The 25,748-nt window shown below is 33.4% G+C and overlaps 1 protein-coding gene across 3 annotated transcripts in view; it reads right to left on the minus strand.

The window, feature by feature from the left end:
* The window catches only part of CDKAL1 (CDK5 regulatory subunit associated protein 1 like 1), a 659,925-nt gene extending 641,786 nt beyond the window's left edge, over positions 1–18,139 (minus strand). Inside the window, exons 1-4 of one of the 3 annotated variants that reach the window (XM_031946787.1) lie at positions 18,037–18,139; positions 17,107–17,143; positions 12,028–12,197; positions 10,617–10,729 (exon numbers count right to left, since the gene is read on the minus strand). In XM_031946787.1, the coding sequence (XP_031802647.1) occupies positions 10,617–10,729; positions 12,028–12,197 (283 nt within the window). In that variant the 5' untranslated portion in view covers positions 17,107–17,143; positions 18,037–18,139. Of the gene's footprint in view, positions 1–10,616; positions 10,730–12,027; positions 12,198–17,106; positions 17,144–17,281; positions 17,516–17,976 lie in introns of those variants that run through there. The other 2 variants (XM_003760138.4, XM_012541612.3) reach the window with 2 other exon arrangements.
* Between the last annotated feature and the right edge of the window lie 7,609 nt (positions 18,140–25,748).

Consider the following 25,748-nt stretch of genomic DNA (forward strand, 5'->3'; position numbering starts at 1 on the left):
TTATCATTTTAGACATGCAACAAAAAGTACAAATAAAGCAAAAAAAGATGTGAGAACATAACTAAATTTGATATCATTTATATATGTGTGTATATTAATAGATCTGATTTAGTGTATAATTGAAAACTAGAGGAAGTTCATTTTTTTGAGGATTCCACTGTCTCTTCAACATTCCCTTTCCCTATTACCAGGGATTGTTTTCCAGTAAGAGAGAATAGCATTTTTGGATTTTCTTTGGAAAACTTTAACACTGCATTTCAAGTGCTGTCCAATTTTAAAATTCTCAGTTTTGTTCATCCACTTTTTACTCTAGAGGAAAAGGGAGAAAAAAAGATTTAAAGGGAAACATTCTTGTTTCTTTTTCCTCCCAGCACAATTGTTTCAGCATAAGGAGGGTTACCACTTGTAAGAAATAGGAGAATCCTGTATTGATAGAGGATCTGATCATGAGATACTTCAATTCCTGCAATTCCTGCACTGCTTATTACTATAAAAAATTAAGAGCTGAATGTCATAAAAAATGTTATTTAGTATTTGAACACAGATGAAAGCTCATATTAATAAGCTTTAAATTACTATATTTCATTCAAAAAAAAGTAGAAAGCCATTTAAATAAGTGTGTACATCTTTGTAAACAAAAGTAGAGGCAGACTCAGAAAAATGTTTTAACAATTTCAAAATAAATGCTTTATAATAAAGTGACTATTTTCTATAAATATATATATATATATATATATATATATATATATATATAAAATATCTTCTATCAAATTTAACAAGTTTCCTAAAGTTGTATTAGTGATATTAGGGAAATTTACTGTATATATTGGGGTATGTCAATAAGCACTACTTTCTTTTAAATATTATGGATACTACAAATGCCCATTTCTAGGCCAAACTAAGGCAGCTGCTACACAGTTGTTGAGAAAGCAATTTTCAATGCTTCAAGCAGTTGGCTGTCTGACAACAAATCTTCCCATAGCAATGCAGTACATTTCTGCCTCTACCCTATTTACTCTACAGTCCAAACACTGGCAACCAGGAAGCAAGCTCTATGTAATAACAAACAGAATAAATTATACCCTCTAAGATTACATTTTGAATTTTGAAAATACTTGCACTATGTTTTCAGATGCAAGGGCTATACATACCTTTAAAAAAAATCTCTTTACCCAGACACAATGCTAAATGGACAGAGACTAGTGAAAGCATCTGTTATATAAGATTTCTCTTTCAACAGAATACATAATATATACACATCAGCAAAACATTATTAGTGTGGGCTCTGAGCCAAAATATGGAAAGAGCTTCATCACACAGAACAGGATCTAACAACACTGATTAAAATGAGATTCTATAGCTATAAAGCAATGTCCCTGCCATTTTATCTTTATATCTCTGATATAGAAAGGTTACAGGTAGAAATACTAAAGTCCCAAGACCTAACTTGACATGCTCAAAGGCAACATGGTACAATAGAAAGGCACTGTACTTAGAACCAAAAGACTTAGGTTTAAAGTCTCTTCTGTCATTTTCTAAACTATGACTGTTTTGCAGGGACTTAATTGCTTGCTTTGTATGATTATGGGCAAGGCCCTTCCAGTTCCTTTACCTATGAAGTAATAAAGTTAGAATAAGTGCTGCTAAGTCCTTTACAGCTAGTACTAAATCTATGGTCCAGCATCACATCATATTCAGTAGTAGAACAGGAAACACTCACTAATCCAGTGATATATTGTCTGCAAAGCCAAATGGCAATACCCAACACAAGTCTCTCAAGGATGTGATTAAATGACCATGAGCAGCAGCAATGGCGGTACTTTTTATTAAAGCAAAATTCATAACCTTAACCCAAACGTGTCTTTAATGACCAGAACAGAAAGAATAATCTGATTTGCCCTCTCAAATATATTCTGAGGGGATGACATGTACATTGAATCAGGCTGCCTCTAAAACAATTCAATTTGCTCAATTCTCCCATCAATAATTCTTAAAAAAATATTAAAGTCAATATATTAGGACAAAATTAAACATGACCTACTTTAGACTATTTTAGCAAATGTTACTGGAAGTATATTTGTAATGTGAAATTAACTCGTTACACATTGTGATAACTTTACTAGATTATACAATGTAATGCTGCCATCTGTTGATACAAAAAGATGTAGCACATTCTCTGATGTAGGTAGGAGGTGACAAAGAAAAAAAAGTTCTCAGGCTTTTACTATTTTAGTAAAGTTATTTAAGAAAAAAATTCAAGGAAGTTCATTTTAAAAAAATTAATTAGGTTTTACCATTCACTTCCAGTCACCAAATAAGCACTTATGTGTAGAAAGCACCAAAAATATAGGTCCTACCACTAAGGAATTTTCTTACTTTCCATAATATGGCATATACAGAAAGAGCAAGAACAAATAAAAAAGTAATTTTAAGAGGAGAATACTTATTGGAAAAATCAGGAAAACCCAGAAGGCAGCAAAGAACTGGAGCTAAGAAACATAATGTCTTGTACCAAGTACTCCGACAGATAGACAACTTTGATTGAAATATGTGAAAGGAAAAAGAAGTGATAGGAAAGTTAGATGAGCACAGCTTTATGAAGGACTTTAAAAGCAGGAGAATTTTGTAATTTTTCTGGAGACAATATAGAACTACTGAAGATTACTAAGGAGGGGAGTGACATGTTCAGATATGTGCTTTACGATATCAACTTTGCAGCTATGTAAAGGATGGATTAGAAAACAAGTGAAGACAAATTAAGAGGCAACAAACCTAGGGAAGAAAAGTACATAAACAACTAGTGTTTTCAAAGAGCTCAAGAGCACAAGTGCATAATGCCAGACTAACAGACAATACAAAAACAATGTGCATTAGCCAAATTTAGCAATACTTCTGAACTTTGCTAATATTACTTCAATTGTTAAAAGAAACTCAGATGCTGAGGAAATTTTTTTGATCAAGTTATAAAATACAACTTGTTAATGACAAAACATCTTCACATTCAAATCACAAATATGGCAGGGAAAAATTTACCACTGACTGAAAAATGAACTTTCCATTCTACATCTTCCATTAGGAAACAGGAGAAAATGTGATTTAAATGCATCAGAATAGATGAAAATTTATCAATTTACTTAATTATCACTATATCCTGAATACCATGCTAGGTACTGCATACTGAGAGATAACATTGTCTTCTACAAAACCCAGAGGATTTAATAATTAGGAAGTTGAACTGCATTATTTCTTAATCCCTTTAGAAATTTATAATGCCAATATCTACATGCATATTCGTTTCAAGTAATAATGGCCACATCTGCTTAGTGTTTGTTTGTTTTTTAATTTTACTGTTTATTTTGTACGTTTTACAATTAGATATGCAATATACAGTTCAGTGCAAAATAAAGAACAATGTTCCATGCTTTAAACATGTAGTTTCATGCTCCACAGAATGATTAAAATGAGAAAAAAAATTCTAAGGTCAATAAAATGAAAAAATTATATATTTCAATGTTTCACTCAAAATACTAGGAATTTAGCATTAGATACATAATTAGATACATAATCTCAATTTAGCTTAGGAGAGAGATCACAGTCCATCATATTTTTATTACACTTATGAAATATCTAAAATTCTTTAGAAACATAACATCAATTAGATTAATTCACAAATATTTCCTAAAATAAAGGCAATACACACACACACACACACACACACACACACACACACACACACACAAATCAGTATGTAGAACATAAGTATTTGCAAATTTGGATAATTGTAAATCAAACTGAATTTGAACTGTGCAAAAGAGCCATTGTTAAGGATTACTTCCTTCTATCTTCTCAGCTGCTAATCCAGTGTTCTGGGCTTAGTAAATGTTTTATGGATGTTTAATTGATTTTAGACCTCTTCATTCCTTACAAAATCTTCTACAACAACTTTTAAGAAAAAACTTAAATTATAGAATAGGCTTCTATGTCTCTCATACATAAGATGATGTAATTATTACTATATTACTGTAAATATTACTATAACTGGGGGTTATTAAATTTTATAAAAACAAAAATTGTCATAACTCTATTTTGGCTAGCATAACTATATAAAAATACAAATGTGCACAGATAGATAGTTAAGTCTATATGACTGTCCATCTTAGATGGTGATTTTTTGGCAAGTTATGTGCACAAAACCGCTAGGTAGACAACTTTCAAAATGTGAAAGTGTATTTTTAGAATCTCTATTACAGTTAAATTATAACATCTATTTTTCCAACACCTTCCTTGCTACAGAACCATTTGTATATTTGGAAAATGAACTAATTACATTGTTATAATGAATTTGACCACAACCTTTTATTTGCATTTGAAAAACCAAAGATTTATTTTTATATAATATCCATTTTAAAGCATATTTAATACCTATAGTTGTTGCTCATAATCTATAACTTATAAGCAATCTGCATTTTACTTTACTTTCCATCATTCCCAATCTACTTTCCTCAACAGCGAAAGATGGTATGTAGAGCAGATCTTCTTTACTCAATTCCTCTAAGAGACCACAAAGGAAGTTTTCCTTGCTCAGGCTAGCCATTCCAGTATTCCAAGTGTACGATTCCCATCTCATTCATCTGTAACACAAGGTCTGGTGAAAAAGACCATCTAGTAAATGTATTTATTGTTTCCACCCCAACCCATACTATATATAAATGTATATTCTTTGGTAGCAAACCTGAATCTGAAATTCCAATATATGCTCAAAATTTTCATCTTAAACCCCTCAATTCATTCATATTCTGTGTGTGTGTGTGTCTCTCTCTCTATATATATATATATCTTTTATTATGTATATATATATATGTATACACATGTACATTTACATATGTAATAATCCTATAATTTACATATGATGATTTTACTTTGAAATATATATTCTCTGCCAAAAGAAATAGCTGGGGGAGAGCGGTCTATTATGAAGTTTCTTTTTATTGGGGTAGAAGTCAACATCTATAAAATTCGAAAGATAAATTTCTAATCATTTCTTCTTTTCAAACTTTCCATATGAAATAAAAGTCAAAAAGTTAGTAGGTATATTTCATCTATATATATATATCCCTAAAAGAAGTATTATAATACTTCATCCCACAGGTAAAATAGATGAACAGTATTTCATTAACAAACCTTTGGATAGAAAGAGGTAAGTAAGAAAGGTTATCAAGAAGATAAATATTTTTTTAATTTCTGTTTTGGGTCAATAGCTATCAATTTTCCAGTAGATAGGACACAGAAAGGGTAGCTATAATTTAATTATAATCTGAAGAAATATGTCTCATTCTTTCTAGTCATCTCTTTGGGATTTATGTAAAATATCCACAGGTGAAGGCATAATTCATATCATTAGATATCTCTAATGTACAAAAGAATTTATTTGTATTTATATAGCTCTATTTTTAGACTTGGAATCAAATGAAATAAATTAACACAAAGCAATCTATAAACCCTAAAGCAATAAAGTTTAAAAGATACTACATATTCTTCATATATCTGTATAGATATATAAGATATATTATTATAATTGTAATAAGACTAGATTGGGCCTTAAGACTCTTTTTTAACTAGATGGTCACCATTTGACTTTACACCAATGTTTCAAGCCTCAAAACCCAGATCAGTATTTATCTTCACTAGAATGTAACAGAGCTTACAGAGTGGAGTTAAAAAAAATAAAATAAAATAAAAAAGAGTACTGACTTAGTCAAGAAGGCCCTGGGTTTGGTTCCTGCCTGTAATGCTTACTAGGTACGTGGGCTAAGTCACTGAACAGCTTCAGTTTTCTCATCTTTATATGGGAATAATAATACTTGAAACGTATCTATTTCTTAGGGATGTAGTGAAACTCATGAGATAATATATGTAAAAGCCTTTAAATGGTTTCTTTAGCTACAAAATAAGCTTGAGGTAGAAAAATGTCATCCTCAAAATAGTTAAACTAAAATAACACTTTATTTTATATAACTGTCTGATATATATGTATACACACAACCACAATTAATCTATCACATGAGACAGACAGAAAGAGACAGAGAAAGAGAACACCTTTGTTAATTAAAACATTCACACTACTTGTACCTATGAATGACTTTGGGCCCTATATAACAAGATGGATAGAAAAAAGCTAAATTGCTAGAGAAAGTAGAAAAGTATATGGTATTAAAACAGGTTTGCAAACCTGCAAAATTGTGTTCCTCCCTTCCTTCACCTCCACTAAAACCCCAAAGGAAATATACACTAAGAATGCTATATACCACCATATATTTTTAAGCCTGAATTTGAAAATGTGAGATAGGAAGAATAATTTCAGAAATTACTTTATGATATTCAACTGTCTACTCTAGAATTAAAAATAAGAAAGACAAAGAAGTAATAAGCTACAAAAATGGACTTTATATGATGTGATCAGCTAGAATATCTCAAAAAAAACCCAAAACACCTCAATGAATGTCAAGATAGTAAAAGAATATGAAATTAAATTATTTACAATTATACTAGTAATACTCAATAATTTTATTTAATACTAAGATATATATATAGACAAAAATAAAATTTTAGTCATCATTCCTTAAATAAAATCAAGAAGAGATAAATAGGTTATTTTCAGAAATCATAGAAAAATTAAATAAAGAATTGTATATACATTTTGTAGCTGTACCCAACTAAAACACTTCTTTCAATTTAACTCCAAATATTTAATCATAAGTGTCTTAAATTATTTATGAGGTAAATAAGGTTGTTGAGCTCTTAGGTTTTATATAACACTAGTACAAGTAAATATTCAATGCTATAAGCACATGTCTGTATAAAAAAAAATATATATATATATATATATCACATTAGGTTTCTCACTGAAACTTACTATAAAATTACACAAATAAATATAATCTCATATATTACATGAAAGGGATGTTGGAAAGACCCAATATGCTTTAAAAAAGAAAGTCAAGTGAAAACGTTTTCTGTGGGAGCATAATTAGAGAGGCTTCATGAAAGAAATACACTAGCTGAACCTTGAAGTGGTGTTTTAACAGGCTGAGATAAATAGAAAATATTACAAAGAGAAGGGACAGCCCAACTCAATGAAGAGAGACCAGAGAGAGTAGTTGAAGATTAACTTCCATTAGTCTTATTTGGCTAGAATATAGGGCACATAAAGAGAAACACTGTTAAATTAGGCTGAAAAGATAGATAAGAGCTAGACTATGAAGCATCTTAAATCATAAGTTAAGATGTTTACATTTGGTCCTTTAGGCAATAAGAAAGCACTAAAGATTTTTGAGTTGTATATTAAATTAGACCTGTACATTAAGGAAATTATTTTGGCAGCTGTATATAAGAATAGTTTCAAGAAAATGGGAATCTTTAGCCTAGATAATTGAAGACTCATGGGAACATCATAGCTATCCTAAGGTATGTAAAGAGCTGTGGCATACGAGAGAGTTAAGATTTATAGTCTTTAGCCCTAAAGGAAAGAAGTGATAGCAACAGGTGGAAATTACAAAGATATAAATTTATATTTGACATAAAGAATAATTTTATAACAACTAAAGCTATCCAAAAGTGGAATGGGCTGCCTCAGGAAATGAGTTCCCCCTCACTGAAGGTCTTCAGAGAAAAAGACAGGATGACCACTTATTGGTTTGTTGGAGAAAGGATTCATTTTTAAGTTTGGATTGGACTAGTTAGGTTAGTAAGGTCTCCTTTACCACTAAAATTCTGTGATAAAGGATGTATTTAAGAGAGAAAAGACTTACAACTAGAAGAATATTACATTCTTTGTTAATGGAGATATCTCCTTCTGGAAACAAGTGGGAAAGAGATACAATAAGAAATATAAATTACAAAAAAAAAAAAAAAAAATCCTTAGTATGTAATTTTTTTGAGTGGGGACAAAAGGCAACTATTCCAATAATCTATGTCACAGATGATGTAGGTCTAAATTAAGAGTTCTGACAGTTTGAATGAAAAAAAATTAGAGATATGATGTGGAAATAAAATTCATATGACATGTGATAAATAAGAATGAAAGGAGGGAACAGGACTAGTCAAAGATGACTCCAAGGTTTCTGAGCCAAAGTTATAGGAGGATAATAATGTATTCAACAGGAATAAAGAAGCTGGAAAGAGGTATAGTATTTTTTGGGTAGAGAGGGTTAGCAGGCATTTGGAAATATAGAAAATCAGAGAGAGAATGGAGCTTAGAGGTATAAATCTAGAAGAAAACCTAAAAAGACAACACCTTAATCTAAAGGGAACAAATGAAATGACCATGGAAGAAAAAGAGAGAAAACATCATAGGATAGTCACAAAGGAAGGCAATGAATCATTAAACAACAAAGAATACTCGGACAAAGATGAACAAGAAAAGAATTATGAGCTCAAATTAGTTTCTCTAACAGTATATACATATGGCAAATGTATACATTCTCTTCAACTACCTAATTTATGCAGATCTGTCCACAAAGCTATCATACTATGGTATAATATATGGTGTGTATATATTTTAAGAACTAGAATCTTAGATGGCCACCTGGGAAAATCTAAAAATTTTTCCCCAGCAAAAAAGATTATACTATAGCTATGTTTATGATAAGTAACTATATCAGTAATATATAGTCATATATATAAATATATTATATTTATATAATTTATATCATATATATATATCACATATATAAATATATCAGTAATATATAAAGGAAATATACAAGGAAATCTACATCCAAATAAGGGCTCCTTCAATTACTTTAGAAGGTAATACAGTCACTTCAGTGACAATGTCACAGGTTATAACATTTGTAAAATTTTTCCTTTAGAACAGCCTTATCAGATTACAAGCCAAAGAAGAAAAGTGATCTCACTGCTTTGTAATCCTCCCTCATTTTTAATTAAAAATCAGTTACCTAACTTGACAAAAAAATAACCTTGACTTTATGTGAATTTTAGCTATTTTAAAACATTAACTATATCCCCAAAGGATAAATATTTACTACTACTGGAAAAAAACAAAAAAAAAAACCCTTTACTTCATATGAATTTTAGCTATTTTAAAACATTAACTGGATTCCCAAAGGACTAATATTTACTACTACTGGAAAAAAAAAAAAAAACCTATCATTCCAAAGGCTATCATTCCAAATGCAGTTTTGAATGTATTTTAAGGAATGACCAAACATTAGAATTAGTGTAAATATAGCTTTCTGAGTTGATCATTTTGAAAGACACTCAGATATAAATCTCATACTTCACCTGTCTGTATAAACATTCATCAGTTGCTCAATTTTAAGAATGACATATCTCCTGGAAGATTACATGGAGTGAAAATTGAATTGAGTTCAATAAAACAACTAAAGATCCTGTTTCCTGAAAATAAACTAAGAGGACTTAGAAGAACTAGTACTGACATTAACTAATCTCCTGAAAGTCTTAAGCAGTTCTGCTAAGGGGCTAACTGTCTTCCTCTAAGAAGAAACAATTTAGTATTTTATCCACCTAATCCTTCCCAGTTTACCACCACCCTCATTTAAAAGTAGTAAAAATTTCTCCAATGTTATTAAGTGAAATAGTTAAGTAGATATAAAGTTTTAAAAACAGTATATTGATGAATCATTATATGAAAAAATTAAGTATTTTATTTGTATTTTTGACTAGTACATCAAAAGCACCAAGATAAATGGGATGACTATTAAAATATTATAGTAAAATATATACTAAAATACCTGCATTGCAAAATAAAGTCAAGTTCCAATGTCCATTCTAATAAAGGGAATCGGTGGCATAGATAAGCCTAAATCACTTAAATTTAATTTAAAAATATATTGCGATTCCTAGGAAATTAAGTTCTTAATTATGTTTATTTAAGTTTATTTACTATTCGTCTTAGTTTGCATTCTTGGTATACATATAAGCTAGGCAGCTAAGGAAAAATGACCCCCGAAAAAGGATGAATGAAAGAGAGAAGTCAGTCTGAGATTAAAAATTGACTATGAATAATCCACAAAGCAGATAATCAAATGCAAACAGTATTTTTTTCCTTTTCACTTTTCTCAAAAGAATGCAAATCACACAATTAAGAATTAAACTTAGCTGTAAATCTCCGGTACTTAATATATGTAATAAGCATATGAGAATGAATATTTTAAGTCAAACAATAATAAAATGCATGGGGCTGATTATTAGATTATAAATGAAAATAAATATTGTTTTAAGATAAAGCTTAACATTTCAAAATTCTTAAAGAAAAAAATTCAAAAGGCACCCTCCTAAAGCTGAAATTAGACCATTCAAGTTGGATTGTAAATGATCGTTTATGAAAACAAATCTGAATAATTAGAGTCTATGTTTGCTGAATCAAATTAGAAAATATTTGATATGAAAAAGCACACCACAAATTCAATTAAAGCCAATGCTAAGAGCTTTTGTTTTTTTCAAACTTATTAGTCATAAGTATTTAAAATATTTTTTGCTATCTCAGGGATATGTTACCATAAATCTTAATACCAAACTAGATATGAGCAAACAACAATAAGCATTCAAAAATATAACAGTACTGTCTACATTACCTGTAATTTTATATCCATAAGCAGCTAGTTGACCAGCCATATATTCTCCATCTGAATTATTGTGGGAACAACCCCATGTGCGTATCCAAATTTTCTGAATACCAGGAATAGTACTATGGAGTAATTAGAATGTAAAATAGTCAGATGAAGTAACTTCAAACCAAAATTCAATAGTCCCACATGAACCAAAATTGTATCTGTTCAGTTATATGTATTTCATTCCATTTACCACTTGCCAATTCAGATAACATACATCAGCTATAGACATGAATATTCTTACCGGAAGTCTTCTGCAAATAAAGATCAATAAACTTCTAAAAAAATAATTAATTTATAATGTTCTCTGCTTTTTCCCTTCTGATTTAAAAAAATATATAATTTATTATCATTATCAAGGTATTACAATTAAGTTCAGTCCTAAAAGGACATATACAAATACTGGTAGAGAACAAAATTATTTTAGCCGCCTAAGGAAAAAATTTAAAAAAAAAAAACTTATCTAGTATATTATGTAGCAAATGATATCAGCAATCAACGGCACTAGGACTTACTAATAATAAAACATCACATAAATGGTAGAGCTAAAAAAGAAAAATCCTACCAATAAAATTAAGGTTTTACATTAACAAACCTTCTCCTTAAATAAAATATTCTAAAAATGAAACTTTCATACTAGAACATTCATTCCCAAATTTAGATGGCACTAGTCTAAACTTAGATATTAAACACTGTTTTTCAAGATGATGTGAGTAATTTGGCAGTCATTAAAATTCAAGTAAATACAAATAAAATACAAATAAATATACTACAAATACAAAATGGAGAAATTTTAAAATTTGACTTCGATGTAACTACTGCATAAAAAAGATACTTCCACAATACAAATAAACCTAAATAATTCTATTAAGAAATTATAACATGTTTTGTTGCTTGTTTGCTTGTTTTTTTTTGTTTCTCATGTTTTCTCTTTTGATTGGACTTTCCTTGCACAACTTGACAAATATGGAAATGTATTTACAAAAACCACACATATTTAACCTATACTGAATTGCTCCCCATTTGGGAAGGGAGAAAAATTTGGAAAACAAGGTTTTTTAAGGTAAATGTTGAAAACTACCTTTGCATGTATTTTTTAAAAAATTATTAAAAAATAAAGAAATTATACTACGGACACATCACATATTTACTAAGCAGTTTCTTCTACTTTTCAGTGCAATTTTCTAAAAAGATCTTGAAAAAAAGATCTTTTTAAAGATCTAAAAAGATCTTTAAAATACATCAAATTTGTCATTTTCCCAGTCCCTATATAGCTTAAATTCAAAAAAGAAATGGTCACAATATTAATTTAGCATTATTAATATACAATACCTACATCTTTCATAAAGACCCGAGTAATTCTTAGAACACTAACCTATCATTTGGTGGATCATCTTCCTCTTGCAAACATTTTTGGGTATTACGTATTCGCACCTTTGGAACAATACTTTTTCTTGAAAAATATCTATCATGAGGCTTTGAATCTTCTCTTGACACTATATCTTCTATATCTTCAAGTGGTGAATCACAGGATGCAGCAGGCATCTTACCCATAAGATAAAAAGAAAATATAATTTAGATGCAGCACACATTTTCTCTATAACAAAAAAATGTATATATAATTCACAGATATAGTTAAATTTCCTTTCATTACACTGCGAACTACCTGTATAACACCAGAAAAACTATATGTTCTCTTAGTGCAATAGGCCAAAGGTATCAAACATGCAGGCCACTATACTCCTGAGGGTGGCCTGAACTACACTAAAATGTAGTTGAGAAAATTTAACCAAATAAATAAAAATGTAATAAAACATAGATAATATTACATTTTAAGACTAAGTCAATATATGCCCCATAGGGATCCTTATATATGATTTAGTGCATCTTCTTTTTGAGTTTGACACCACAGCTCTAGCTAAATCTTTAGAGATGATCCTAAGTAGCTATATTGTTAAATGGCATTTTCTCAGTGAAGAGCTCCCTATACTACCAATGAAATCTCAGTTCCAATGGGAGGCATTGAGAGCTAAACGATAGAGCTATAAAAAATGATAAAGATGGACATTGCTCTCAAGGAGTTCACAATGCAATGGAAGAAATATGTAAACACAACTGTGTAAACAGATGTACAAAATAAATAGAGAGAGATGACAAAGGGAAGGTACAAGCATTAATAGGGATATGGAAAGACTTCTGGTAGAAGGTGGGATTTTATCTGGAACTTGAAGGAAGATAGGAAGAAAGGAAACAATACTTTCCTCAAACACCAAAAAGCTGCAAAGAGGAGGGAGAATATTAACTGTAGAGGGATAGCCAGAGAAAATGCTTAGAGTCAAGAGATGGAGTATCTTTGTTAAGGAACAATTAGATTGAAGGCAGGGACTATCTATTGCCTCTTTCTGTATCCCCTGTACCTAACATATAGTAAACACACTTCATAAATATTTATTTATTGATGGAGGAACAAGGTCAATTTCACGGCAGATTTCCAAGTATATAGGAGGCTATAAGGTATAAAACTGAAAAAAAAAAAAAAGTAGGAAGAAATCAGAATAAGAAGGATTTTATATTTGATTCTGGGAGTAATAGGTTGTTGCTGGAGTTTACTGAACGGGGCAAGTGAGGGAGGTGGGAAAGGGAAGACTTGTGCTTCAGGAAAATCACTTTCAGGATCTGTACCACAGAAGTAGCAGTGTCAAGAGAAAAGGGAATCTATATTAGAAATATTCCAAAGGTAAAAGTGACAGACTTGGGCAGGATGGGGAAGGGGACAGTAAGAGAGTGAGGGGTCAAAGATGACACCCTACTTTCTAAGTCTGGGAGACTAAAAGTATGGTAGCGCCCATGACAATAATAGGGAAGTTAGGAAAAAGAAAGAGTTTGGGGAAAGACAAGGAGTTTGGTTTTGGATACGTTGAACTTAAGATGTCTACAGGACATTTGTTTTGAGACATCTAATAGGCAGCTGGAGATGCAATTCAGGAGGAAGAGGTCAATACAAAATGCAGTCTTGAGAGCAGAGAAAGGATAATTTACTCCATGGGAGCATATGAAATTACCAAGTAACAAGGAGAAGTGAAAAGGGGCTAAGACAGGTCCCAGTGGAACACCTATGACTAGTAAGCATGACCTAGATGAACATCTAACACAAGACACTAAGAAGAAGCTCTCAGATGAGTAGAAGAACTAGAGTGGTATCATGGAAACCTAGAGGAAAAAAGAGTATGGAGGAGAAGAGGGTGAGTGACAGTATCAAAAACTGCAGAGAAACACAAAAATAAGGACAGAGAGATCATTAGTATGAGTTTCTTAAATAGTGACCTGATATAGAGACCTATCCATTTAGTAAATTAATAACTAAAACTACATTTGATGAGTCTCCATCTTACAATTTGAGAGAGGAGGGATGTATTTAGAAACACTTTGCTCCTTTATTTATACTCATATAGATTTGTCGGGTCTTCCTAATTCTCAATTTCTGGATGTCTCTCTTCTAAGTGACTCCCACCTCCATCCCAGGTTTCTTTTATTAGTAAGTTCTTTTTTCTATTTCCTATTCTATAAAGTAAATGGTTTCAATTAGATCCATAAAGTTCCTTTCCAGCTCTAAATCTATGATAATGATGATCCATACAAGTTTATGTGACAAAACACAATCCACTTTGGCTACTGAATAGTTCATGTGAAGATAAAGGGTAGTAGAATGAGATATGTTGGACAGGTAGGGTGGCATCAAATTTCAGAGGGTACTAAATGTCAGACAAAATAAAATGAACCTTATTCCATTCAAAATAAGGAGATACTGAAGGTTTCTAATGCAGACCTGTGCATATGAAATATTAATCTAGTGGCAATACAAAGAATAAGTGAGCAGGGAGATGGAAGTGAGAGGATAGAGAGACAGATAAAGAGACAGAGAACATAGAATATGATGGAAGGATTCATCAAATCATAAACATCTAAAAATGTATTAAAGATTTGGCTCAAGGTACTGTCAAGAGAAATAGAAGAGGCATATTTGACAAGCATCAATAAGACTGTGAGACTGAATATAATGACTAAAAAAAGGAAAGATAACCAAACAAAATACCTAAGAAATGAGAGAGAATCAGTTTAGAGAGAAGATTCCAATTAGAATACACTGAATTTTAGGTTTTGACAGAAAAAAGTGCAAAGTGTAGACAACTGACAATATAGAACTTTATTTAGTTCTAGATGACAATACAGTGGACAGAAGAGTGCGCTGGGAATCACAAAGACCTGGGTTCAAATCTGGCTTCAGACACCTATTATCTGTGCTGAGCAAGTCACTTAACCATTGGTTGCTTTAATATACTCAATTATAAATGGGCATCATAGCACCTACTTCTCAGAGTTGTTGTGAATTGCAAATAACAGCTGCAAAGCATTCAATACAGTGCCTGGCCTATGGTAAGCACTATATAACAGTAAGCTATTATCATCATTATTATTATTACAATGAAGTCTTGAGAATTAAGCCAGAATTCTGAAGTTAGAATGAAAGCAATGAAGATCTGAAAATCAACAACACAGTAATGACACTATCATGAGAACATATAATGTCTCAAAAGAGAACTTTGAATAAAACCTAAATTTCAGGTTATTGCAGGCTAACTAGGCATCTGTTCTTCAACCATAAATTTTATGTCTATGTTCCATCATTTCCTCTCATATCCCAGTGTTGGTGAAAGACACTCCAAGTCCCACAGGATGAGCAATGGTTGTAGGGGCAGGACATGAGCCAAAAGGTGACTACAAGCACAGATTTACAAGGCAGGACTTCAAAAACTCTCACCCACTTCAGTTTGTTTACACACTATCAGAGCCTCAAAAAGGGGGCCAGATAAGGAACTATACAATGGGGTGGCAAGTTTGGGCAAGTTATTTAGTCTCTATGGGCCTCAAATCTCTCATCTAAGAAATATAGAAGGAATAGAAAAGACAACCTCCAAAGTTCCTTTCATCTGTAAATCTATGACTTTATAACCTTGTGCCTCTCAAACAATCTTTTCCTGAAAAGCTTCACTTAAAAGCTTGAAGGTTTTTAAAAGCCACATTAAAAAGGAAACTAGGAAAACAAAAAGAATTATGGGTGTGCACTAAACAAAATGGGTAGGGTGAAATCACATAATCCATAGAGGATAAAATATTCATTTTAAGCAGTGTAATGCATGGGAAAGAGCAATGCATTTGAAGGATTATGGTGTTCAAATCCTGGGTCTATCACCATTCCTTATCATTTCCAGGATCAAAAACAAAATGCTCTAGCATTTAAAGTCCTTCATAAGTTGGCCCCTTCCTACCTCTACAGTCTTCTTAGAACTTACTTCCCCCAAAGAAAGAACACTAGGAAATGAATGTAAATTGCTTGCATTTTTGTTCTTCTTCCCGGGTTATTTATACCTTCTAAATCCTATTCTCCCTGAGCAACAAGAGAACTGTTCGGTTCTGCACACATATATTGCATCCAAGATCTACTGTAACCTATTTAACATGTATAGGACTGCTTGCCATCTGGGGGAGAGGGTGGAGGAATGGAGGGGGAAAATCGGAACAGAAGTGAGTGCAAGGGATAATGTTGTAAAAAATTACCCTGGCATGGCTTCTGTCAATAAAAAGTTATTTAAAAAAAAAAAAAAAAAAAAAAAAAAAGAACTTACTTCCCTCTAAACACTCTGCAAGTGCTGTGACAATGACCTCCTCACTATTTCTCACACATGACATCAGAATTTTCCCTGGCAGTTCTCCCATGTCTGGTATGCTCTCCCTCTTCAACTCTGTATCCCAGCTTCCTTGCTTTCCTTCAAATGTCAACAAAAATCTCACTTTTTCAAAGAAACCTTTCCCATGCTCCTTTAAGACACTAAAGTGTCTTGCATGTACACTCCCCCAATTGTTTGTGTGTGTATGTATTTAGCAAAGTGCCTGGCACTTAATAAATCTCAGCTGAATGACTTTTATAGCCTTTGGACCTTCTCATTTCCTTCTCGAAAACTACACTTGTGTGTGGTAAATTTCACTATCAATCAATCTACAAACATTTAATAAGTTCCTATAAAATGACAGTCACTATGATGAGTGCTGGAGACAGAAGAACAAAAATTTAATAATCCCTGACCTCAGGAAATTGATAGTCTTCAATGGAGATTACATACTGAATTAGTTAACAAAACTGAAGCACACTGCAAACCCTAAAGCTAGCTACCATTAGCTACATTACAAAACAATACAAGAAAGACTAATGCCAGGTGTAGATCTAGGTGCAAGTCTCCTGACAGCAAGCCCTGAATACATCATTGAACAAGAATCCTCTACACTCCCCTTGGAATACAAAGGGGTTACAGAGGTAGGGGGAGAGGAGAGAAACATTTCTTCTGCAAATGACTAAACTCTAACATGGAATCTCTAACAAACACCAAAAAAAATTTACCTTGAATTTCTGCAATTTGTCCACGTCCTCTTAATCACTAAGTCGAAGAAGACAAATGAGAAAAAGAGTTATCATTTAATAATCGCGAAACTGATATAAAAAAAAAAAAACCACCTTAAAACAATTATCCAAAAAAATCGCTTTGCTTGCAAAGGCAATAAGCAGGATTTCCCACCTTTAGGGGTTGCCAACTCTCTGTCTTTTTGTATTAGAAAACAATTGCTACTTAGGGATGTGAGCTTATTAGTTTTTTTTTTTTTTTTTTTTTTTTTGGTTTCTACTTGAACTCCAAACTGCTAGACATTCATCTGCACCCCAGCATCTGCATTCATAATGTACTTCCATGCACAAAGATAGATTTTAAAAATGCATGACTCCGGGGCCCCGGAATCTCTCTCTCTCTCTCTCATACACACACATACACACACACACACACACCCGGAATCTCTCTCTCTCTGTCTCTCTCTGTGTCTCTGTCTCTCTCTCTCACTCACACACACACACACACACACACACCCGGAATCTCTCTCTCTCTCTGTCTCTCTGTGTCTCTGTCTGTGTCTCTCTCTCTCACACACACCACAGACACACACACGCCACAAATACCCACACTACGCCACACCCCCACTCACGTCACTAGGGCACCCTGAGCAGCCAGGGCCTCACGACGCTTTTCCCACGCTGAGAAGCGGGGGCAGAAGGCAGAAAGAAACGCGCGTGCGGCCCCCGGCCAGGAGAGGCCTCTTAGAGAGGGAGCATCTCCGGCCTCTGGGAAGGGCAGTTCCCATCCCCCCCGCCCGCCCCAGCCCTCGCCACCCCCGATGCTTAGCCACACGGCTTATAACGCGAACCAAGGAGAGAAAAAGATACCCAAAGTCTAAGATTCAGCGGCAGCGGGAGACTTCAGATGGAGCTCGCCATGACACTTACGTCGTCCACGTTCCGTTTTCCCTCGCACGCACTGCGACGGTGGCTCAGAGGAGTCAACTTCCGTCGCACGCGAAAGCGTGCGCCCTTTCGATGATTGGGTGTCAAAGGTACGGCGAGGCGCGGAAAAGAAACAGATGCTGGCTTCTAGGACGTCCTACTACTGCGCACGCGCAGCCTTTGGCCCCTAGTGTAGCGTCTGAGTATCTCGGGAATCTTCTTTTCCAGAGGCGGGATCCGAGTTGCCGGCAGGATAGATCCGGCTTAGTAGTGGGCGAGTTGCGTTTGAAAGTCTCTACGTGAATCAGGCAGCGAGGCGCTGATTCACTCCGTGCGTGGGCAAATCGTTTCTCTTATTTAGCTCCTCATCTTAAATCATTTGTTCCTCCCGAAATAATTATGTTAACTTTTATGTAGTGCTTTAAGGTCCGCAACCCTCTTTAGGCAATCCATCTCCACCTCCTATTATATTGTTGTTTGACTTAATAATCAAAGAACAGATTTTACCTATATCCCCCAACCTCACCCCCTACAAATGTGGTATCGATATCCAAATCCTGCCCCATGCACGCAGCGAGCTTCAGCAATAATCCCTCCTCGGCAAAAGTGGGTCGCCAGGGTCCCCAGGGATTTGTTAGCATCGTACTTCCTTAGGAGAGCTCTCTTCCAGTTTTACCCACAAAGAAATAGACCTGAAGCAGTGAGTGAGTCTCCCAGGCACACGCCGGCGGCGGGACTGAGATCGGAATGATTCTAAATCGTATTTTGTTCTGCAGTATCATTCTAATTCTACTTGTCTCTCCCGTGCATTCTAGCTTGGGACAGGGATTCCAGTGGGAAAGTACAAATAAGTGCAAACTCCACGTGGGATTTACTTAAAGATACTGGAGTAATTTGACATTTTCTTCTCCAGTTCATTTTACAAACGAGGAAAAGCATGCAAACAAAACTAAATCACTAGCCCTGGGTCAGGCACTAACAGCTGAGACCAGATTTGAACTCAAGAAAATGAGTCATCCTGAGCCCAGTCCCAGCATTCAATTCACCACATCACCTTTTTTTTTTTGCTTATGTACTATATTTTCGTTTTTTATTATTCTGTTTATATGTTTAATACCTTTTCAGGGAAGCAAACAGTCAACATGCTTAGATGCCCCATTCTCTACAGTTTCCTCCATTTCCTGCCACTGCTTCCACCTGGAACTCATGCACACAAGCAAAGTAGGACATAAATTCATCCTTTGTGATGCTCCTGAGGTATGGTCACATAAATGATCTCTTTTAGAACGGCCAGTTTTAGAGATGGAGGATATTTAATGCAATCTGAATTTGTCCCCTCTCTTAAAATCTAAGCGTATTATTGATCTATTGCATCCAGATAATTCCGACTTCTATTCCTTTTCTTTCTCAATTTATCATACTTTGTCAGTGTATCAGCTTTATTGCTCATGAAGTTTGTCTAGAATTAAATGACATGCATAATGTCACACAACAAAATCTATTTTTATTAAAGCTTTTTATTTTCAAAACATATACATAGATAATTTTCAACATTCACCCATGCAAAACCTTCTGTTCCAAATTTTTCCCTCCCTTCTCTCCACTCATCCCCTAGACAGCAAGTAATCCAATATATGTTAAACATGTACAATTCTTCTATATACCCATATATATATATATATATATATATATATATATATATATATACATGTATATTCCACAATTATGCTGCACAAGAAATATCAGATCAACAAGTAAAAAAATGAGAAAGAAAACAAAAAACAACAACAAAAGTGAAAATACTATGTTGGGATCCATACTCAGTCCCACAATCCTCTCTCTAGATAGAGATGGCTCTCCTCATCACAAGACCATTGGAACTAGCCTTAATCACCTCAGTGTTGAAGAGAGCCACATCCATCAGAATTGATCATCATATAATCTTGTTGCTATAGACAATGATCTCCTGGTTCTACTCACTTCACTTAGCATTAGTTTTTGTCTCTCCAAGCCTTTCTGAAATCATCCTGCTGGTTGTTTCTTACAGAACAATAATCCATAATATTTATATACCATAACTTATTCAACCATTCTCCAACTGAATCAACTCAGTTTCCAGTTTCTTACTACTATAAAAAGAGCTGCTACGAACATTTTTGCACATGTGGGTCCCTTTCCCTCCTTTATATTCTCTTTGGGAAACAGGCCCAGTAGAGACATTCATTGCTGGATCAAAGAGTATGCACAGTTTGATAGCTCTTTGGGCATAGTCTCAAATTGTTCTCTGGAATGGCTGGATCAGTTCACAACTCCACCAACAATGTATCAGTGTCCAAGTTTTCCCACATTCCCTCCAACATTCATCATTATCTTTTTCTGTCATTTTAACCAATCTTAGAGGTATGTAGTGGTACCTCAGAGTTGTCTTAATTTACACTTTTCTGATCAATAGTGATGTAGAGCATTTTTTCCAAATGACTAGAAATGGCTTTAATTTCTTCATCTGAAAATTATGTTTATATCCTTTGACCATTTATCAATTGAAGAAGAACTTGAATTCCTATAAATTTAAGTCAATTCTCTATATATTTTAGAAATGATGAGCAAGGCCTAATTTTTTTCCCCTGTTGGTACCTGTTTGTATTCATAGATTTTTTTTTTTAATAATTATAACTTTTTATTGACAAAACCCATGCCTGGGTAATTTTTTACATTATCCCTTGCATTCACTTCTGTTCTGCTTTTCCCCTCCCTCCCTCCACCCCCTCCCCCAGATGGCAAGCAGTCCTATACATGTTAAATATATCATAGTATATCCTAGATACAATATATATGTGCAGAACCAAACAGTTCTCTTGTACAGGAAGAGTTAGATTCAGAAGGTAAAAATAACCCGGGAAGAAAAACAAAAATGCAAACAGTTTACATTCATTTCCCAGAGTTCTTTCTTTGGGTGTAGCTGCTTCTGTGTATCATTGATCAATTGAAACTAAGTTAGATCTTCTCTTTGTCGAAGAAATCCACTTCCATCAGAACACATCCTCATATCGTTGTTGAGGTATATAATGATCTCCTGGTTCTGTTCATTTCACTCAGCCTTAATTCATGTAAGTCTCTCCAAACCTCTCTGTATTCATCTGAGCAAGGCCTAATTTTAAATCAAGTCTTCCGGGCTTGGTGTTCTATCTACTGTCCCACCTAATTGCAGAATAGCAATGAATGAACTGTAAAATCTAGTTGTTGTTGTTGTTGTTGTTTTATAATAGCTTTTAATTTTTCCAAATACATGCAAAAATAGTTTTCAACATTCCTTTGCAAAACCTTAGGTTCCAATTTTTGTCTCCCTTCCTGCCCCCAGCAAACAACCCACTATAGATTTAAGTGCAATTTTTCTAAACTTATTTCCATATTTGTTACACTACACAAGAAAAATCAGATCAAAAGGGAGGGGGGGAAACATGGGAAAGAAAAAACAAGCAAACAAACATCACCACCAAAATAAAGTGAAAATTCTATGCTTTGATCCATGGTTCTCTCTCCAGATGCAGATGACGTTTCCATCACAAGTTTATTGGAATTGCCTTGAATCACTTCATTGTTTAAAAGAGCCAAATCCATCACAGCTGATCATCACACAGTCTTGTTACTGTGTATAATGTTCTCCTGGTTCTGCTCACTTCACTCTGTATCAGTTCATGTAAATCTTTCCAGGCCTTTCTGAAATCATCTTGCAGGTCATTTCTTATACAATAATATTCCATTATATTCATATACTTATACTTTATACATTATATTCATATACTTATTCAGCCATTCCCTAACTGATGGGCATCTAATCAATTTACAATTCCTTACAAAAAGAGCTGCTATAAAAATTTTTGCACATGTGGATCCTTTTTCCTTTTTTATAATTTCTTCAGGATACAAGCCCGGGCTTGTCTGGATCAAAGGTATGAACAACCTAGTTGTTTTTTAAAAGTGAGAGACAGAAAGACAGATATTTGTATAACATATAAATTAATACATATACTTAGTATATATGATGTTTATATATTTATATATTGTATATTTGTATATATTGCATATACATTTGCATTTTTTTTCACTGCATAGTCCAAAGTTATCTTATTTGTTCCTTTCTCACCTTCTCCATGACCACAACCACAGTTTATGGCTTTACCAACCTCCCTGACTTCCTTTAAGTCCTACCTAAAATCTCACCTCCTGCACTAAATCATCTTGCTTTTCCTCTTTTCATTATTTCCTATTCCAAAATAGCTAGGTGGCAAAATGGACAGAGCACAGAGCTTGGAATCAAGAAGATCTGAGTTCAGATTTGGCCTCAGACCTAGCTCTGTGCAAGTCACTTAATTGATTTCCTTAGTTTCATTAACTGTAAAATGAGCTGGAGAAGGAAAAGCAAGCCATTCAAGTATCTTTGCCAAGAAAACTCTAAATGAAATCATGAAGAATCAGACACAACTGAAAAATAACTGAATAATAAGTATATCCTATATACAGTGTGCTTTATGTGCATTTGTAGGTATGTTGTCTCCCTTATTAAATCATAAGCTCTTTGAGGGCAAGGACTGTCTTTTTGTTGTGGTGGTGGTAGTTGTTGTGTTCTCTATGCTTAACACAATGCTTGGCATGTAATAGGAGCTTAATAAATGCTAATTGGTTATTACCTAAAGCCTATATAACCTCATAAAGGTTTTATGATAATGTAAAAAGAGCTTTGGACTAAGAGTCAGGAAATCAGGGTTCTGGCTTTAGCTCTGCTATTAGCCTAAAATAATTGTTTAGATTCTCTGAGTTTCAGTTTTTTTTTCCGGAAATAAAGGGTTGGACTAGATCAGGGGTGGGGAACATCTGACCCATGGGCCATATAAGGCCCGGGAAATCATTTGGTCTGCTCTGCCAAGGCAACTCCAGAGGATGATGAGCTGAAAGCTTAGGTACAACAATTTCCCCCTTTTTGAATCCTATAAATTGATAATTTTGTATGATCTGCAAATGATATTATAAATATCCAAATGGGCCTTGGGGAAAAAAAAAGGTTCACCACCCCTGGACTTAGATGGTCACTGAGGTCTGTCTATAAATCTCAGGACTATAAATCATGAAGCAAAATCAGACATTTTCATATTAAGCCTAAGAAATAAGCAAAACAAAATAATAATAATAACTTAAATAGATGCAATGCTTTATAATCTACAAAGTGTTTTTTTCTCATGACAACCCAGTAAACTAGGTAGTTCCAAAACTATTGCCACTTTACAAATATTTCCACTAAAGGCTCAGTGCTTCATCATGTCTAGATGACTCTAGGCTCTTAAAACCTGTGAAATCTGAAAACAAGTTCTGACAAGTCCTACCATGCTGGGAAGGTTTTGGGTGCAGGCCCACATACTGTTTTTGTTGTCTGAGGGCCTACCCATATATTCAGACAGGATCATCACCAGAAAGCTGACCACTAGATGATAAGCTGTTTCTGACTGGAGCAACTTTTAAGTTGTTCACTAAAACTGTCTTTTGAAATCACAGATCTGTGCTCTATCAAAATATTTTACAGAGGAGGACAAGTTTAAGGAATTTGGTTAAAGGACATAACCAAAGGTTTCTTAATGTCAAATTCAATAGGATTTCTGTCATACCACACTTTTTCTTGAGATACCATGCTTCCATGTTTAAAATGTTCTTGAAATACTGTATTTGTGCATAATATACAAGTAGTTTTGGGAGTGTGTGTAGATGGATTCACTTGGAAAAAATGAAAATAAGTGTACTTGGAAATTTGAATTTGTCACATTAAAAAAAAAAACAATTAGTACACTGATAAGAGATTTCAAAAATAGATCAATGCCTAAGAGATAAAAAAAAATAGAATGAACAAAGAATATGTTTGATTTTTAAAGTTGTCATCTGAATCCATTCAATTTGGATTAGATTTCTGTGTCGTTATTTGAAATTAAAAGTAAATTGTTCAAAATGTAATGACAAATCCTAATGGATCTTGTTACAATTTCTAATGGAGACCTACCATGATAATATTAAGTAGTTATATTTAAAATATTGATTAGTTGTTTGAAAGGGAAAGAAACAGTACATAAATGAAAAATCCAGCTGATGCTAACATGGAATGTTTGTCAAGACAAGTAAAGAGATATAAATAATGCAAAGGGAGAATAAAAATAGGAATTGAATTTTTTTAAGGAGCACAAATAGAAAAAAATTGTGTTTTTTTTTCTGCAGAAAAAACAGACTGTGTATATTCAATAGAGAAGACCAAAGAGCGATTTAGATAACACAACTTGACAAATTGATAAATTATGAGGACAAAAGTAAGTAAACAAGTAAATGAAGAAATGTAAATATATTTTTTAAAGTATTTCTAACATAAGTGACTATCCCTATACTTGGAAATGTAGAGATATAAAAGAAGTATTAAAAAAAAAAAACCTATCCTCAAATCTAGTTAGGGAAACACCACCTATGAAAAAATTGTCTCTAACAAGAGAGCGTTAGGATAAAATCTTTTATTTTTTGATACATACATTAAAGGTAGTGGTAGTAGAGAAAACTCCTGTAGAAATCAGTCATTAGAAAAGTTTCAGTAAAGATGATTTTTCCCTTTCCCTAAAAATAGGAATGATTTGTATAAGTAGAAAAGAAAAGGGAAGATTTGGGAGTGGAAGAATACTATGAAGAAAGGTACATAGGTAGCAATGGTGTAAATGGAAACAGCAAGATTAATCTTATGTGATTTTTAAAATCCATGTTAGAGAATTAAAAGACTCTTAGGAATTGTTACAGATCTACTCATCTGGCAGCACCTGATGCATCAATCTGCTTATTAATGTTCCTGACAAGTGGTTATTCATTCTCCAGTCAAACACGACTGAAGTTTTGAGCCTAGAAGAATGCTGATATATCATTCATTGAAAGAGATAAATCAGGAAGAAAAATCTATTTTTGGAGGAAAAATAATAATTATGTCTGGCTTTTTACATGTTATATTTAAGGGAACCGAATGAAAGAATGTCAAGTAGATACTTGAGAATGCAGGCAGGGCTAGAGCTTGAAGAGATCTTACAGCCAGACATGTAGTTTAGGAGATATCTCTATGACAGTTATGGCTAAAGTTATGAAAATGGATGTAATTGCTAAGAGAGAAAAGAACAAGGAAACCTGGTGTAATAATGAGTGTTATCCAAGAAGAAAAGAGAAACCTGGTTTAAATACCACTTTCAACAAATTGCCTCTCAGACTCTGAGTATGTCACAATATCTCTGGGCCTTATCTTTCTTATCTGAAATAACAAAAAGAAAAATACTACTTACTAGATAACAATCTAAGATTTTCAAAGTGCTTTCACATATTTGATCTCATTTGCTAGCGGTCATAATAGAAATAGTGATATTAATACTTACGGTATTTACATCATGAGGTTGTTGTGAAGATCAAATTAAATGGTGTACCTAAAAGTCCTTTGTAAACATTAGTGGTGTATTAATAGTAGCTATTATCGTTGTTGTTATTAGTTAGGACAAAAGTACCAAAAATTAGCTGAGGACCAAGCTGAGAGAAACAACCACATTTATGAAGACATAAGGAAAAATTGAAGTGAGAGAAAAAGAGTTGTTGGTAAAGTGGGAGGAGAACAAGAACTAAATAACTCAGAAGTCAATGCCAGAATTTAGGCAGGACATTGA

The sequence above is a fragment of the Sarcophilus harrisii genome, chromosome 1, assembly GCF_902635505.1.
Source record: "Sarcophilus harrisii chromosome 1, mSarHar1.11, whole genome shotgun sequence".
Taxonomy (NCBI): domain Eukaryota; kingdom Metazoa; phylum Chordata; class Mammalia; order Dasyuromorphia; family Dasyuridae; genus Sarcophilus; species Sarcophilus harrisii.